Here is a 19,173-nt window from a genome sequence, read left to right on the forward strand (position 1 = left end):
CAATAAAAATGTAAGCAAAACGTTTACCCCTCTGTTGGGACTTGCTCTGCAACGTATCCCCCTGAAATAATAGGGGGTTTAAAATAACCCCATAATCGACATTTGGCTACAAGTCTGCTAGCTTTTTATCTCCTTTAGTGCACAATTTATTGCTGGGCTGTCATTTTTCTTTTTGTTTAATGTTATAAACAGCATTGCAGATTAAAAATCAAATAAAATATTTTTTGTCTTTTTACTTAAAATGTATATATACATGATTTATATTAAAAAAATTACATTTTGGTAACTTAGTTATAAAAAAATACAAACAAATGAGAAAAAAAAATAATCTTAATAGGATATTTTGTTTTAATGGGTCTATTTTCATCCCTTTCCCTGCAGAGGGCAGAAGAACCCAATGGTTCTATAATTCTCTTCTGTGATCTGAGGGTTAAGCCTATTGCCTCTCTATGACCCCCTAATATAAGTGAATATATAGGTCGGTTTGAAAGTAAAGGGTTAATATGCTATACTATATTTTTAATGCACTGGATCCTGAATCCCTACAATCATAAATAGGAGTGGATGCCCTTAAATCAGACCCATAGCTTCAACAGTATGCCAAATCTGTATAATGGGGTGGCTAGGGTGGTTTATTAACCGGTTCTAGCAATGGTTTTGTTTTAAAAGTTAAGAAAAACAAAACCAAACAAAACAAAAAAAACTTTCAAATTTTTAATTTTTAGTGGAGATATTGGTATGGGATGATTATTCACTTTTAAAATGACCCCAGTATACTTTTGATCTGTCCAAGGCCCTTACTACATCTTGGATACATTTGTAACAGATTGACCTGTTGTTTTTTTTGTTTGCTTGTGATTGTGTGTTGCCTCTGGAACCTAGCGCTAATTGTTCTAAGAGCCTGTAAAACTCTTAAACTGTTCCATCCCTCCCAATCTCAGAGACACATTGCACCCAAGTCAGCAAGAGATGAAAACATTTATGCACATATTCTACTATTGAACCAACTTAAATTAATCGTCAAATTGTTAGCCTTCAAGATAACAAAGAACCATGATTGGATACTCCAACACAACCAAAAATATATGCATTTACAAAATTAAAAAAAAATTGAAAAACAAAAATATTACTCATAATAATATCAATACAGAAATTGTGGCATTTCAGAACCGTTAAAGCAACAGCGTTTTTGCTGGTCTACCCCAAAATAATGAAGCGTACGATGAACTAGCTAAGTCACTGTATAAGCTTCTAAAATCCCCAGCTACAAAATATTGCATTTACATCACTAAAACAGCACGCTGTGTATTAAAGCCCCTTTGACGTTGATTGGTCAAACTAACCCATTAATGGCTGGATGGGTCCATGACCCACTGCTTTGCAGCTCTCAGTGGACCCTGTTAAATCAGTAAAAGAACCAAAACCATTCTAGGGAGTTTTATTTAGGCGTAAAGGCATTAATTGTTCAATACTCTAAAACACAATGATGTGATAAATCACTAGACAAGGCAATTATCGCTAATTCTTCATCAACAGCAAAAATGTCCAACACACAAAAAGTTAACTTTTTTTTCATTTATTTATTTAAAAAAGAAATACTTAAGTATCTGGCTACAAAAAGTTTAAATTTTTTATTTTCCTGTCTACATATCTATGTTTCGAAAGCTTAAGGATTACTTTATCATAAAATAAAATCCTTTATTTTAATAAATTACCCAATAAAAAGTATTTTTTTTCTTCAGAGCATGTGTCCTGCCTACATTTACACATAATAAATGCATTTATTAAAATAGAATATTAAATTATAAAGAAATGATCTAATTTTTTAAGCAGTGTAAATTATTTTTTGCCTCTATTTATTATTTTTTTGATTTTACTTTTTTGATTACAAATGAAATAGTTACAGATCTATTAACAGTCATGGCCTCCTCATGGGTCGGAAATAGACTTTTAAATAATTTAAAGGAAGGAAAAAAAAACCCTCTCCCCTCCAAATATTTTTTAAAATACAACTTTTTTACTTTAAATTTTGGGCCAAGTTAAAACTATTTTTTTTTATGCTGTGTCCTTAAATATAAACAAAATTTGGTCTTTGTGTAGAATAAAACATACATATATCTATATAATTTTTGATGATCATATCACAGTATATTTTTGTGTCATTATGTATATTGTTCTATATCTCTCTCTAGTGTTTATAGTTGTGTAGTCCTACATTCTTAATGGAGATGGATAAAAACTTGGATTTAAAGGGAGTATGTGGTGTTTCTTAATAAGCCACATGGAGCCTGGTTTGGGAATGGACCCTCTTTCCTTTTTGCACTGAAATGAAATATAGAATATCTGACCAACTGTGGTTAATTTCCCACACATTGCAGTTGTAGGCTCCTAACAGTTTATTAAGAAAAAGTAAGTTTATTGTACCAAGGTTCCCAGTCATCAGAGACTCCCAAAAGCGTGTTGGGTTGTCGTAGAGGCTGGCCTCCTTCCAACCCTAAACGCCTATCTGTTGACCCAACCATATTGCTCTTTACCCCAGAGCCACTAATTGGATATCAGCCTCTTTTAACATAACTTGCGACGTACCAATCGCAGCTATTGGTATGCATTTGGCACCACATTCTTGAAGCCAATATTTCAATTAAAATTATTCACATAGAAATACACAACTCGGGGTGACACCATATGGGGGCCACATCAGCTTTTACAAAAAGGGGGCCTATATTTGGCAACAAATAAGATATGTTGTTATCTGTAATGGCTTGTGCACCACGGTTAAGGTGGCCATTTTTTGGTCTGAACCGTTATATGTGGCCAACTATCAGTACACTAGGAATCAGTGACAAAATGGCTGGTGCAAGTGGGGGGTGGGGGCAGTCACCAGCAAAACCTTAATGATACACATCTGGATAGTGAACAGATGTGCTGCACCTCTGTTTCAATTCAAATATGGCTACCATCACTGTGTCCCAGTTATGTCACTAGTTCTCAGTGAACCATTAGGCTGCATACTGGGTCCACAAAATGGCTGTCTCCACTGCATATTCGCTTACTCTCCCAGAATGGCTGAGAGGCTCCTTAACTTAGGAGAGTAGGCCAACCTCTGGTTCCCACCAACTTCCCTCGTTAAGAAGGCGTGGCCTTGATGGCAAAATCAGTTGCTAATCATGACCTTGCACAGCAGGGGGCGGGGCCAGATAATTTTAAAATTGTATCATTTCCTTCTGCACCCGTCCTCCAGGACCTCCAATGTCCAATGTGTATAGGTGACAAGTGCACTACAAAATGAAAACAAGAAAGCTTTACCCAACCCAGATTTGTTACCATCAACCATTAGTTCCATCTAGTTAACAGTATAAGAACCTTCCTCATACACAGACTCAAAATCCTGTGGCTCTAGGGCCGTACAGTAGTAGATGCCCAGAAGTGCCATATTTGTAGCCCTACTGGCATATACAGGTTGAGTATCCCTTATCCAAAATGCTTGGGACAAGAAGTATTTTGGATATCGGATTTTTCCGTATTTTGGAATAATTGCATACCATAATGAGATATCATGGCGATGGGACCTAAATATAAGCACAGAATGCATTTATGTTTCATATACACCTTATACACACAGCCTGAAGGTCATTTAATACAATATTTTTAATAACTGTGTGTATTAAACAAAGTTTGTGTACATTGAGCCATCAAAAAACAAAGGTTTCACTATCTCACTCTCACTCAAAAAAGTCCGTATTTCGGAATATTCCGTATTTCGGAATATTTGGATATGGGATACTCAACCTGTACTGTAAAAAAGTGGGCTGAATCCAATGACCGTGCAATATGTGCACATGCACTGTAACTCATAGCAACCAGCCAGAACTCCAGCCATTGAAAGGAAACATGAGCGGTTGCTATGGGTTACAGTGTAGTTGTAAACAACATGATTAAATAACCACAAAGGACTCCTTTTGAATATGCAGTGTAAGCGCCAAGGTCTTGTGCCTAATGTGATGCTGTGTAGACTAATTTGCAGCTCAAAGATGACTAAAGTCAACTGGTAACTTAAACACAGTGATAGAGTTAAAATTAACGAGACTGCAGCCTGCAAATTCACCAACATCACCACAGAGACCCCAGTCCTCGTTCTGGCTGCATTCACAAATATTGGCTTGGCCCGTCATGTGCAGAGAGTCCGTTTTAATCCTCAATTTTTGAAATCGTAGTGTTTGGCTACTTTCTCATGGCCATCCATGACTCTTAAGTCTGATCAAGACCTTTAACAAAACACAAAACTGAATTCCTAGGTGAGGTTGCAACTTTTAAAAACCGTACAACGATCTCCAATAAACTAATCAAGCAAGATATTGCAATATACACTGGAGGTTTTTTTTATGACGCAATAAACAGCCGCCCTCTAGTGGAGGGGTTAAAACTTATCTATGTAGTGCCTGGCTGTTAATTGATCTTGCAACACAGAGGGCAAAAAAAAGGCTGCTGCCCCATTTAATTGTGTCCATGATTTAACAAGTTATAAGAAAAATTCAAACTCTATCCGAAGTCTTATTCCATGCAGACCATTAATCAAAAGTGCCTTTTTGTTTTGCATGCAATCTGAAAACCCTAAGAAGGGAGTTTGAGAGAACTGCCGCCAGTACTTGAAATTTCCAGGTGGATTTATGTGTTAATGGACGAGCAGGGAAGCTTTACCTAAAGCTATAGCGAGAACTACTAAGACTGTAAAGAAAGGTTAGTACTCCAGTGCAGCGGATACATTCTCACCGGATACTTTTTTTTTTTTTGTATAAAGATCTTAGAGCTTTTTGACAGTGGAATAAAATATTCAACTGCGCGCATGACATCGTAGACTCATTTCATAAAACAGTCCCATCGTGAGCCTATCCTGTCCTTGAGACCTGACTTAGCAGTGCCCTCCGAAATTGACCTGAAATATTTCCCCCCACACCAAATCCTCCGAAAGGTCCCTTTTTGAAAGAAAATTGCTACATATGTTAAACAAAAAAAAGTAAATGAAATACTGCTAATCTGTAACAAGCTATAAAAGACTGCTACATAAAGTTTAAACATAAATTTTGGAGAATAAAATATATATATTAAAAAAAAAATATATTAAAAAAAAATGTTGAACATTTTGAATTTCCAAACTTTTGGGTCATTCCCTCCCCCCCTGCCACCGCACTCCAAATAGTCCTGAAGAATGATGTAGTGTGATTAATTTTTTTTTTTGGAGGGGTGTTGGAACAATTGTTGCTACATCCCTTGCGCCAACAATTTGATGCACTTGACGTGAAATAGTGCTACGGTGAGATACATGATGAGAGTCTACCACCAGTGAGGAGAGGAGCCTGTCTCTACGACCCGAGGTGAAGCGAAGGACAGGACCTCCTGGCGGGGAAGAGATTTAATGGAACACGTCCCAAGCCAATAATGGCAAGGAGGTGGTTTTTCAATGTATAGTTCAGGATATTTAAACATGGATATTTTATAGTTCGGTAAATGAAAAACAGTTCCTCCTTTCCATTAGTTAATACGGTGATTTAGCATCAATCTAGTCCCAAAAACATGATATAAACAAGGGGGACTGGTATTAAGGAAGCACCAAAAATTGGGATAGACTAACCCTGCATCAATTGAAAAAAAAAAAAAAAAAAAAAAAAGGGAGGGGGTCGGAGGGGCATTGGGGGTTGGAATATATGAAGTGGTAGATAAATGAAGCAGTCTTTTTTATATCACACCCCCTTGGTTAGACTGCCTCCCCATTACTCTGGTCCAAAGGGGAACAGGAGACCCTAACTCAATAAGTGGTCTAAGACATCTTCACCAAGGCTGAAGATTAAAACACGGCACCCTCTAAAACTTTGTTTGTTTTTTTCCCCAGCACATAAACCTTTGGTCCAACGTATCTGCATTTATCATTAAAATGTTCCGTCTGGTCCAGTTAAGAGGAAGAAAATAACGCATTATAGCGTTATTCATTTTCTTTGCATTCATGAGGAAGAGAACAACAAAAATGAAAAACAAAACAAAGGTCCATAGTCCCAAATGGAAGTTGAGCGTTCCTCCGTCTCACAACGCCAGTGCTCCCGCTTTTAAAAAGTTAGGATTATTTTTCGTGTTGTCGTGATAGCCGTCGGCGCCTCACAGACTTAGCGGCAGTTGTCCGAGTTAAGGAGGACCAGAAATCCTGGCGCCCCAGCTTCAGTGCACAGTAAAAAATAAAGTTTTTTGTCATTTATTTAGTTTTATTTACTAAAAAAAAAGAAAAAAGAAAAAGGCAAGAACTCCCATGCATATAAAGTCCTGATCGCTAGGTTGTGTTTCTTTCTTTTTTTTTGTGGTTGTAAAAATGTAATCCCGGCAGTAAGTTTCATCAGAAAAAAGAAAATAAAAAAATAATAATACAGCAAAATGACAATAAAACGGTAGACTGAGCTGCATCTTGTTGAGCGTGAGGTAATTGTTGTGTCCTCAATGTTGCAGGTTCCCAGAGATTGATAAGTACAGTTTGTGTTTTTTATTTTTTGCTAGTTAAGATGAAATATATATTCCCAGTATATTATCAGGCAAAAATAAAGAGGCATCACTAAGGCGCAGTAGGAGGGGACTGCAAATGACTAGTAGTACCCCTGAGCGCCCACCAAACTGCGCCCATCCCTCTTTGATTTAGCCCTTCTGCAAACGCTGCCCGCTTTGACTTCCGAGAGGTGCGTCTCCCGCAGCGCAGACCGGAAACAGGGAACGAAGAGAGTTCTGACTCCAGCTGGACCCGCCGTTGTAGAGATAAACAAACAACAAAAACTGACTTTTCAGCTGTGTAGCCAACAACCGCCAAAAAAATAAAATAAAAATGGTGCATCGGGGTTAGACGGCACCAAATACAAAATAAAACATTTTTACTGTCCATCTCGGTGAAGTTATCATCGCATGGATAAACTTGCTTTTAGAAAGCTCTCTTGCTTACAAACAAAAAAATAAATGAAAAACCAAATAAAATATAATAAAAAAATATTAAAAACGTACACCTGGTATTAGAAGTTGGTTTCTTATGGGCACTGGTGTCCCCGAAAAATCAGCTGCGACTGGTGGAAAGGGTGGTCACGTGACCCCCTCATAGCCAGAAAACAACTATTCGTCATAGTTCTTGGTAAGAGGATCTTCTTGCAGGCCTCAGATATCTTGATGCAATATTCTGATTATAGTTAAGAATTTACTATGAAGTTTAAATATTGTTTCTTGACCTCTATGCACCATAAGTCCAGGACCCCTCCCCCCTTTTCCCCCCGTGTCTCTCTTAAGAAAATATTCTGATGGCCTGAGTGGCAGACGCATGGCACACTGGGCACTCCGGCTCATTCCGTTCACAGATGCGCACAGCACACTCCATACAGAAAAGGTTGTGCCCGCAGGGTACCAGTGCAGCGGTGACCTCGCTTTCAAAACACACCATGCACTCCCGGCTCCCCGAAACAGAGTTCCGAGTGGCACTGAGCTTGGTGAAGCCTTGCAACGCATCCCCTTGGCTCCTCCTTGGTAAGCTAGTAAGGCTGGATTCAGGAGACCGCTGTGTGGCGTTTGTCTGGATGGCGCCACTGCTCCCCGAACGCTGCTGTTTTGTGAAGATACTCGGCGTTGGGCTGTTATTCTCTTGTCCGCCCCACATTGGTCCCCCCGTTTCGGCCACCCCATAATACACTTCTTGCTTGTAGTTGGGGAACAAGTAGCCGTAATTAAATTCGTTTTGATCATTCAGTCGCGGCGTCTCATAGACGGGCTCTGCCGAGCAGTCGCCAATGCAGCCCAAGCTGTTCTGTCGGAAGGTGGATAGAGGTTTGCAACCGGCCACTGTTCCATGCACCCTCCAGCTCTCCGGGTATCGGCTTTCCATGCCGGAATCAGGGCTACTGGACAGAAAGTCATTCTCGTTGTTGTATTCCAGGATTTTGCCGGTGCGCACTGCAATGTGAGTCTCTATTTCTTCTCTTGCTCGCTCCACGTTTCCCGGTGCCCCGGTGATCTCAAACACCGGGTCTCTGTCGCGGCTCGGTGTGATTATGTAAGTGTTTGTCTGCTGCTGAATCCTCTTGATGGTGGCACCCTTGGGCCCAACCACTAAACCGACCACTCTGTACGGGACTCTGACGCGGATGGTGACTTGGCCGGGTAGAGTCGGGGCGCTCCCGAAAGCGGTGCCGGCTTTGTTGCGGGACGCTCTGATCATGGAGAAGTGTTCGGCGGCTGAAATAATCTCCCGCCTCGCCATGGCCACGTCCTCCCTGCGTCCTGTCACCATAAACACCGGCTCCTCCCCTCGTACTGGCGTCTTGATGTATGTGTTTGTCTTGGCCCGTAATGCTTTAATTTTGCAACCTGAGAAGAAAAATGAAAAAGACAATAAAAATTAGTCAGAATAGATTAAAAGTGCTAATAACAACAATATTGGAAAGTAGGCAGCTAGGTCAACTGGAGATATCGGATATAAAGCAGTGCCAAGGGGGAAAATTTCACTCTTATGCACGACAGTCTTCCTGTGTGTAAGTCTATTGAAGAATAGCGACAGTTAGTACTCAGAGACAGCGCCTTGCAGTCAGATACAAAACAATTCTAAAGTAACATGTCTGACATATCAGGTTCGGTCAAGGTACGGAAACTTGAAATATAGGTTTAAAAGTCAATTAAGTACGTTACGATTATGCTCTTTCATTTACGTTACTAACGAAGAACAATTGGCGCAACGGACAGGACAGGAAAATAGTACTGGGCAAACTAGACAAAAATAAACAGAAGGAGCACTGGAGACAAAATTAGGGTTAGATGGGACTGATACACATCAGATAGGATTGTAGTGTGATAGAGGTGGATAATAAGTGCTCTACCGTGTTCCACTTCTTTATACGAAGGACGGAACAGACGTCACTGCGAATGCGTCCATGCATTACAAAACAGGGACGCACGAGCCGTACCTGGGAGAACAGAGGTTAACAAATAGGTGTACGCAAGAACCCAGCCTATGGGGGGGCTATTAATCTGCCATCACCCCTCCCCTTACCCAGAACACTGCCTAGGTCTCCGAGAGCAAACAAAGATTCTATTGTTGGCATTCTCACGAGGGTCTCTGCACTCTAGGAAATGAAGTCTGCTTTAATAGTCCACTAAAAGACTTGAGGTTTTTATTGTAAGGGTGGTCACAATCCCCCCAGCTGTTGAGAGTCGGTGGGGTGTGTGTGTGGTGGGGCTGTCCTCGTACTCTCATAAAATCAGCCTCATAAACTCTTTTCTAAAATACAGCATTCATACCATTGGAAAATCATTACACAGCGAAACGCGTGTCGCTGGGACGTAAGCTTTGACCTGGAGTAAACAGCTTGACAATTAGTTGCCAAAACTGCATATTCTACAAGACGTGCGGACCGGAGAGCATCTTCCTGCGCAATTGTTTAAGTAGCGATCGAGCTCTTATTTCTGTTTAACGACTGTTTTAAACCACTTCCATAAATAAGCCACTGGATCGCTGACTCCAGAGTACAGTATCTTAAATAATCAGATTGCAAGCTCCGGGGGTTAAGAGATCAGAATACACCACTAGAATGTAGAGTGTAAGTTGAAGACAGTATCTATTAACCATTAGATTGCAAGCTCCGATGATAGCATCACCCAATAAACAACTAGATTTTTAAGCACGGATGACTCCATCACCCAATAAACCATTAGAGTGTAAGCTCCTTTGGCAAGCGTCATTAAATGACAACATAATACGCACTATTCTTGCCAGGCATTTCACTCAATAGATGTTAAATGCGAACCACATAACGAAACCCGATTCGTCACTGCCAAGGTGCGAAGCGAGTGGATGTAAGGGAAACGACGACATGCACATCGGCTCCTCGCTGCGGAGGCAGCCATTTTGTGGGTGGCACCACTGTTTCACGAGACTGCAGCCAATCCGTGCAATGACAACTATTCTCATGTACAAAGTGACATCATCTTAGTACATTTCAGGGACCCGATGTGCAGGACTTCAGAACAAGACTGCATATGTTGAAAAAAAAATAAATCAGAAACTGTTAAGCCCTCTTTGCTCTTAAAACCCACCACCCTCCCCCTCCTCCCAGTCTCATCAGCTTAGGCCTGGCGTTACCCTGCAAAGTGTAGGACGCCTGGCGAGTAACAAGTTAAATGTGATGGTTTGGGAATCCCACTTGCCGCTGGGAGGCTGAAATAATCCCTTGTGAAAAGGCCTCATTCTCCAAGGAGGGCGAGAGAGGGCCAGCGGCTGCCACAAAGGATTTCACTGGGCCTGTACATTGGGACAGGCCTGAAACGCAGCACACCGTCACCTCTGCGACTGTGAGTATATTGCGTGTGCCGAAAGCACTGCGTACAACATATGCCACCTATCGTTTGCCCCAATTAGCAGACAGTCTTATAGGACCACCTTAGTATCTTATGGTGACATCCCCAGGTGGGGGGTAATCTCGGAAGGGAATGCCGACCCCCCCCCCCCCCCCTTCAAGCTCTGCCTTCGAAGGATGAGAAAATAATTGTCTACTTGAATCGTCAACTCCCCCGCACCTGCCGAAAGTTAATCACCACCCTCTTTTCTGACTTTCACATCACTGTAGCAATAGATATTTCTACCTTCATATGACTAAGGAGTTTCACTTTTCATACCAATGTGCAAACTTTGCTATACAGGCTGCTTTAACCCCCCCAAAAAAAACCCCTTTATGTTTTTTTTCTGTGCCTTTCAGTCATGTATTTAGAGCAGTTGACATATTTATTGGTTTCCATAGACTCTGGACAACGTGACAGAGCTTCCCTGCGCTGTATACAACTGTAGGCAAGAAACAGGTTGTCAACATATCACAAGGGGACTGGAAATAAATAAATGCTCCTGATGATGTAAAGGAATGGCTGAAAAGAGCAGAAGCAGGCTAAAAATGTAAATGTGTGTATCCGAAGGTGGAAAATTATATAGTGCATTTAGACAAAAAAAAAAAAAAAAAAAAAAACATTTTCTCGTTGCCTACTGTAGTGGTGTTGATGGACAAGTGATGCATTTGGGACCAAATTGATAATAATGCAAATTAAAACACCAGTACACACAGCTTATGCTGACAGAAGATTTCTCTGAAGGAGAAAACCAATTAAGTTACTTATATACTTGTGGCGTTCTCTACAGCAATAAGGGTCATCTGAGCTACATAACACTGCTTCAGCCAAGTAGAATAGCAGGCACAGAAAGGGGTAGGGGAGAGAGAGAGATCACAATACGTATCACGCCATCTTCACTACACATGGATGCACCCAGCCCACAAGTAGATATGTTAGAAACCTAATTTAAGATAAATCACAAAGCTACTGGCTAATCCTCTCTGCACGAGGCACAGTAAAATCTAGCCAACCACGGGCCTATCCTGGCAACCTCCAGACGGATTTTTACAAACATGCCTCCAAAATATCAGATTACTATAGAGCAGATAAATCTCGGGCATGGCAATTTGGTTTGGGGCTGTAATTTGCCCGAACATCAGTCAGAGGGCATGCATGGGGCAAGGAAAGTGGCAAGTGGTCTGACACTCTCTAACTGATGTAGGCTGCAAATACTTCACTTTGTAAAGCCAATTTTAGCATTTAAAATGACTCAAAGGGTTGGCTAGACGCCAAGAGAAGATCAACGAGAGGACCACCCTCCTGGTGGTGTGGTGGTGGGGGGGAATGGGTGGGGTTGACCAATGCACAACAAAGAAGCATCCTAGCCTTCCTCCACAGTTGTCTTCTCTTGGCAAGCCAAGCTTTCCCCCTACCTCTGCCTCTTTGGACGTAGACACCTCTGGGTCCATCCAGAGTCCTGGATGGAAGTTTTGCACCAAAACAAGTGGCCGGCGAAGATGCAATTCTCAGATAGTCTAAACGTCTTTTAATGGGAAATATAATTTCTTTGCTCTCACTATCACCCGTTGAATACCAAGGGGTCTCATATCACCCCAAAACAACCCTTGATGGCAAAAGCAGAAGACCAAAATCTACTGGAAGACAAATTGTGCACACGACTCTTCTTTAGATTATTTCCTGAAAGTCCCAATATACTTGCAACAAGCGTCCTATTCATTGGCCAACTCAATATATATTATATATTTATATTCTCTCGCAGAACAATAGGAAGGGTCAACAAGAACCCCCTTGTCACACAGGTAGGCTCAACCTTCTAGCTGCGTTTGTTGATCTTTCCCAAGTAACTATATCCCATGTGATGGACAGATAACACGGGGACCAGATGCGGATACTTCTCGTATAGCAGAGAGGTGAGTTGTATTAACCAGGTATCCTGCACGCCAATACAAGCAAGAACTGCTCTCGCCTGTATGGCTGTCAGCGAAAACTGTAAATAACGGTTTGGGAAAATAATAATAAAAAAAAAAAAAAATGTATGTGAATAAAATAAAAAATACTGTTTATGTTTTGTAAAACATTAGAATGGATTTCCAGTAGGAATAATAATAAAAAAAAAGCAAAAAAATGAATAAATAAAAGTTACCGAAACTCAGACTTGCTAGCTAAACCCCAAAAGTTATTTGGCACGCAGTCTGGAGAGGAGCGACACGGTTCGGGATTCTAGGAGTGGAGGCCTTTACCGATTCATGTCAAAAACTTTATACAACTCCGGAAAAAACTTTTAAGGCCCAACCACTGAATAGTAAAGGTTCCAATCTGCACATCTGGAAAGTGGAATTAAGCGTTAAATCATGCTACGTGCCACAAAATTCAAGCTCGTACTTAACAAACCATAAAGACTTGTTTGTAACAAAAAGGGTTAACTTTGCAATATTGCCGCTCACAAGAATCTGGTTTTAAATAACTGGAGATTTTCTGTTGTTTTGGGCATGAAATGTGAATTAATTACTTGGGGTTGTTGCGCCTTAACGGTGGAAAATTCGAGGCGGACAGATGTAGAGCTAATGCAGAAAGGCGTCACACCCCTTTCCCACCGATATTTCGCTCCACACCATAAGTGTGCCTTGTGTTTATCAACACAACACTGCGCCTGCTCGGAGGACCGCGTGAGTCTGCCGATGCCAACAAACGCCACGCCCCAAAAACGCCACCACCCCGGACCAAGCCACCAATGGCATCATCCGCCTATCAGCGAGATGACAGATATACTGGGTGGAAACAAGGTTTATAAAAAAAAAAAAAGGAAGAAGAAGAGAAAGGGGTGGGGGGCTGCAGAGAGTCATTAGGAATCTACAGACGCAGCGCCCAGCCACGTGCAGACCACAATGTGAGGACCCTGAAATATGCACAATAAAACGTGCTTAGATTGTAAGCTCTTCTGGCTGAAATTGAAACACAACAGTCCAAGGGTTACGCCCCACTTATCGGCACAGTATAACAAGACCACGCAGTCCATTTTTGGCTGATCCAGGGCCCCTTGCTTCTCGGGGTTGGCCAGAGGGTCACGCTGGCCAGTGATTTATTGAGGACGGAGAGTCTGCATAAAACTGTACATCACCCGTAAGGCATCTTTTTTTTTTGTGGGGTCCGTGCTGCGCAGCTGCTCCCCACCCAGGGGTGAGTTTCTTAAATAAAAGGTATCACGTCATTTGATAAATATCTATTATCTACACGGCGGACTGTGACCATTATATTTTTTAAAGAAAAGAACATTTTAAATTCAACAGCATAAGACAACCACCCCCGTCCCCTCTTTGTCTTCCAGACAGAAACCCCAAAAGAACATAGCACGAGATATTCAAAAATAATCACACCTTAAAATTAAAAAAAGCGTTTTCTAAAAGAAGACAAATCAATAGCCATCCAAAAGACTGGGGGAGCCCCCCTGTACCCCCACCTTCCCCCCAGAACGTCTGTTCCTATTCTCGGCACTGCCTCCATAGCAGAAACACGCATGGTTCTCCTCGCCACTGTAAAACAGGGACCACACCCCCCTAACTGTTATCGCCACAACCTGCGCATTTCGCAGGCTCCTTCCACACATACTGTAGGATATTTGGTGCAAAATCTGCCTTTTGTCTAATCTGGAGATGGCAGCCCCCAATGACAATAAATGTATACATGGCCTTCGCACTATGCAGCATTGGGAAATTAAATTAAAATCAAAATAAAATGGAGTAGCCCCCTGTCAAACAGAATTCTAAAAAAAACGCATCATAATTTCACACGGAGCCAACCTTCTCCTGACTTTAGGACCCCTGCGGGCGCCGAAGGGTTAACAGCGGAGTTCCAGGAGTTTTTTTAGCCCATTACATACTTTTGTATTCCAGATATTAGGTATCACTGGAGCTCCTTTGTTCCTGCACAAGCAGCCATGCCTGCCCCTGGTTTCAGACGTTGAATGGTTTAGGCTCTATATAGAAACCATTATTTTGGGGGGTCTGAAGTAAGGAAGGGGGGAAGGGGGGGGGACACAGCTCAGAGTTCATTTAAAAAAATATTAATTTTTGGGGGGGTATGAATTATTCAAAAATTTAGGGAACCGTTAGCTGGCAGAATGCCCCCGGACTGCTAATTCTGAGTAACCCCCCCTCCCCCCACCACCACCGTGATGACACCGCGGATGGACGGTGTACAGATATGCAGCGTGAGTGTGTTTTGTTGCTGTAGACAAAAGCTGGGACAAAAAAAATTCTTCATCCCATTAGCACATGTGCAGGAGAAAGTCTGTATTCCTCCAGACAAAGAGCCTGCACAGACCTCACTTCCTGCAGTACAGCAGGCTGCAGTTCCACTTCTCCCCCTCACATATACAGGTGCTGCTGGGGATTTTAGGGCGAATATCTGTCCCCCCCCCCCCCCCTACCCTTTACATAAAAGCAGCAAATTATTGGAGACGGCAGCTCGGCACGTCTGTCACCAGCGTCTGCTGACAACAGACCGTCCGTCTTCCCATACAGTCCATCTTAGCAAACTCAATTGTCTCTTTCAGCTTTTCCGCCGCCACATCCCGCGGACTTGTCTCGCAGCCATTCCGCACGAGGGATGCAAGCAAGCTCTCGACTGCGTCCTGACAAGCTGTCTGTACGACAATACCCGAAAACACAAACTGTAAGAGCTGACGGAAGGGGCTCTTTGTGCAGCACATGTTGGGGACAATAAATCTGTGTTTTGGTACCCAGCGCCATCTCCGCAGCTCTTACTTCCCTGCCGTAACCGAGCCCGATGATTGGATATCTCTTTCCGAGGACCTAGATAACCAGTCTAGCCATAACATCTCCTGCTGCTGCTGCTAGGCTGGCTCGTATGAACCAGCGCACTTTATTCACAACAATGCGCCCTACACGTGCGCCACACGGAACAAAGACCCAAGTTGACAGTTCTTGTGGGCTATAATTCAGGCAGCTAACGCTGGGGATTGCTGAAACACGGAGCTATAAGGGACTAGACTTCTGCGTTATAGTTTCTCGGGGAGGGGGTCATGAAGGACCAGAGGTTTAAGGGGGTTGACAGAGGTTTTACAAAGGGCACCACTAGATAAAGTCTCAAATCAAAACTGCATTCCAGGCATCAGCACAAAGACGGAGCCTCACAAAGACCCCAACACCAATTTAACCCCCCACCCCACAATTTTTAAACACCCATATACACCAATTGTACAGAATCGATTTCAGGACAATGCGAATAAATTAGTGATGATGTCATGTCACTCATCGCACACAGGGCAGTTCATTGGCGGAAATTGGGGGTGTAAGAAACCCAGCGCTCGCAACTGCAGCCCCCAGCGCGCATCCTACAGACATCCGCAGAGGGCAAAGGTTACTTTAAAAAAAAAAAAAAAAACCAGCGCAGCCTCACTTTATTGTGAAGCTGCCAAGATGTCACCCCCTACTCCAAGCTATACCCCCATGCAGTACCCATATACATTACACCAACTCAGCCATCTGGCACGCCCCATGCCCACAACATCTCCTAAACTTGGACATGACCTCTCGCTCTCTCCGGCCGGGGCAGGTGTTCCTTTGTGACACTTGGGATGGGTCTGGAGTAAGCGAGAGGTCCCCCTTCCCCAGCCATAGATCACATTTAGGCTGCAGATACAGCAGCCCCGCACACACCCACCTGAAAACTTATTTGCCAGACCTGCCGATGGAGGCTCGTCCACAGTTACCTGTGGACACACACGGGAGAGACCTCTCTGCATTTTTACAACCTCACTGTCCTCCTGAGGGCTGGGTTCATACGGACCAGTTCCTAAGGTCACCGTCACACTCCGGTATAACAGATTGCAAGCTCTGAAGAACAGACTCTGCCTTAGAATGCTGATGTCCTGTTCAAATCATCTGTCAGCTGCCCAACAGCTAGCCAGCTCTGAGGGTCTTTTGGGGTGGGGGGTGATATGAATGTGGCCCCCTTACAGTAAGTACAATACTAATAGCATACATACATCCCTAAACTGATCTCCGGGAACGCTGGTGTGCAAGGAAAGTGGGTGTGGTATCTCATTTTACCCCTGCAGGGTCCTCCCCTAATCCCTACAGCCGAGAACAAAAGCCTGGCTCCAAAATCACCACCGGGCAGCGGTGCGATGCAACCACAACTTTTCCCATCAACTCTTCCCAGATACATCACATGATACCCTAGGAAGTTGTTGCAGGACCCAAAGCCATCCATGACCGAATCCCCTTCCTGGACACCACCAGGACCCCCCCACCCACCCACATGACTCACAACCCAAACAAAGACAACAATCAGCTGCCAGTGCTCATCCGCATATCGCCAACATACTCCGAAGGGGTGCACTGGGGACACACAGCACAGGGGCATAGGCTGCAATCCTCCACAGACTGTAAATACAGACTATGCATTAACGAAACAGCCTACAGCAGGGGAAGGAGCAACCACAGATTGCAGAGGGTATCCTCACATAAACTTTCCTGCAGCAGCATCATCCCCCAGGAAGTGCCTACATGCAGGAGACAATAGCAGAGAACACAACACAGCGCTGGAGACAACAAAAGGAGCACGGCGGCCGCTCCACGAGGCACACACATTCTCCCCAAAACACCCCCCCCCCCTCCAAGACAACCCTAAGAGCCCCCAGCACATCCCCTCCGAGGAACACAAAGGAAGACTGGCACATGTGCGAGCCCGCTGCTGCCCAGCATCAGTGTGGGGGTGAAGGGGGTGTGTGCGACAACGTCCCATCTTCCCAAACAAAAGGAGCCAGGGCAGGTAGCAGGGGCTGCACAGAGGCACACTTATTCTGGGGGGCTCTGAAGTTTGCTGCAGCCGGCAGACCTGATTGTGTCCCTTTGTTGTTGTTTTTTTGGTGGGGGGGAGTGGGTGCATATAAGGAGGAGGAGGGGGGGGGGGTACATAACAAAGACCCCCCCCCCCCCCTCCTCCTCTGTGATATGCAGCAGGAAACGAGAGGGCAATCTATGAAATATTAATCAGGACACAATGTATCACAGGCGGTGCAAATGTATTGTTATTATAAAAGTGCATGCATGGAGGGGAGGTGGGCGAGGAGACAAAGGGGGCACCCCCAGAATCACTCCAGGCAGGTGGGTGTATGGCATGCTGGCAGTGCCCATGGGGTGCCCTCTTGGTGCCATGCTGGGGGTGGGTGACAAGGGTAAGGGGAGTGCATGACATGCTGGCAGTGCCCATGGGGTGCCCCCCTGGTGCCATGTTGGAGGGGGCAGGTGGTGCATGGCATGCTGGCAGTGCCCATGGGTGGGGGTGGGGGGGAGGAGGGGTAGGGGGGTTGCTCACCTTGTCTGCCCACAATCTCAGCCACGTGCTCGGAGCTGGGCACTGGCACACACTCCGTGGTGTTGGAACTCTTCAGCCGGAGCTCTGCCTCTTTGTACAGGGCACACAGCTTGCTCTCGCCCTTCTGTGGGTGCCCGCTGCCCCCGCTGCTGCCCCCAGTGCTGCTGCCCCCAGTGTTGTTGTTGTTGGAGTCCTCCTCGCCGGTCTCCCCCAGCCCCAGCAGGCAGAGTTGGTCCAGGGCGATCTGCAGGGCTCTGTCGTCCTCCAGCACCCGCTCCTTGGTGAGATCTGCCAGGCCCCCATTCCGCTCCATCATCCCTGATACCACCAGGCTAGGCATGGCTAACAAAGGCTAGGGAACAAAGAAGGGGCAAGAGAGACGGAACCAGAGAGGAGAGAGGGAGGGATGGGGGGGAGCAGCGGCGGCCCTCCTCCTCCTCCTGTGCCCACCTCCTCCCGGCCCCTCTCTGCCTCTGTAACACGATCTCCAGACGGATCCCCGGCACCCTGGCCACGCCCGGCCAGCAGGCAGAGGTTGGGCCCGAGCCGGCGTGCGGCAGCGGGGCTGGAGGAGGAGGGAAGCTCTTTTGTTTTAAATCCCCCTGCGGCGCGGTGCACGCCGGGAGTTGTAGTTCCGGACAGCGGCGGCGGCGGGGGCTGTCCTGGGGGCGTGCGGGAGGGTCCGCGGCGCAGCGAGGAGTGAGGAGAAGTTGGGAAAGAGGCAGCGCGGCTTCCCGGGGAGCTGGTGGCCGAGCGGGGGGTTAGCTTGTGGGGTGAGACTGCTAGGCTGAGGTGCTGCGAGGGATGTAGCTGTCCGGGGACACTCTTATAGGGGGACAGGGTGTCTGAGTGGATGGGGTGTCACATGAGGGCTGTGTAGGGTAACTATGGAGGCTGGCAGTATGTGAGGGGATGGGGTGTTACATGAGGGGTGATGGGGGTAACTATGGAGGCTGGCAGTATGTGAGGGGATGGGGTGTTACATGAGGGGTGATGGGGGTAACTATGGAGGCTGGCAGTATGTGAGGGGATGGGGTGTCACACGAGGAGTGTGTAGGGTAACTGGAGGCTGGCAGTATGTGAGGGGATGGGGTGTCACATGAGGGGTGTGTGTGGTGATGGGGGTAACTATGGAGGCTGGCAGTATGTGAGGGGATGGGGTGTTACATGAGGGGTGATGGAGGTAACTGGAGGCTGGCAGTATGTGAGGGGATTGGGTTTCACATGAGGGGTGATGGGGGTAACTATGGAGGCTGGCAGTATGTGAGGGGATGGGGTGTCACATGAGGGGTGATGGGGGTAACTATGGAGGCTGGCAGTATGTGAGGGGATGGGGTGTCACATGAGGGGTGATGGGGGTAACAATGGAGGCTGGCAGTATGTGAGGGGATGGGGTGTCACATGAGGGGTGTGTGGGGTGATGGGGGTAAC

General features: G+C 45.1%; 1 protein-coding gene and 1 long non-coding RNA gene across 2 annotated transcripts in view; one reads left to right on the plus strand and one right to left on the minus strand.

Moving 5' to 3' along the window:
• Positions 1-5,969, plus strand: part of LOC134980137 (uncharacterized) — a 47,162-nt gene extending 41,193 nt beyond the window's left edge. Inside the window, exons 3-4 of the long non-coding RNA XR_010190336.1 lie at positions 4,617-4,737; positions 5,888-5,969. This is a non-coding gene — a long non-coding RNA (uncharacterized LOC134980137). The remainder of the gene's footprint in view (positions 1-4,616; positions 4,738-5,887) is intronic.
• On the minus strand, positions 1,424-18,291 carry MEX3A (mex-3 RNA binding family member A). The gene is made up of 2 exons (XM_063946823.1): positions 17,743-18,291; positions 1,424-8,376 (listed from the first exon to the last, which is right to left on the minus strand). The coding sequence occupies exons 1-2, from the start codon at positions 18,080-18,082 to the stop codon at positions 7,301-7,303; spliced, it is 1,416 nt and encodes a 471-aa protein (XP_063802893.1). The 5' UTR covers positions 18,083-18,291; the 3' UTR covers positions 1,424-7,300.
• Positions 18,292-19,173: the final 882 nt, after the last annotated feature.

This window comes from Pseudophryne corroboree, chromosome 12 (assembly GCF_028390025.1).
Source record: "Pseudophryne corroboree isolate aPseCor3 chromosome 12, aPseCor3.hap2, whole genome shotgun sequence".
Classification (NCBI taxonomy): Eukaryota; Metazoa; Chordata; class Amphibia; order Anura; family Myobatrachidae; genus Pseudophryne; species Pseudophryne corroboree.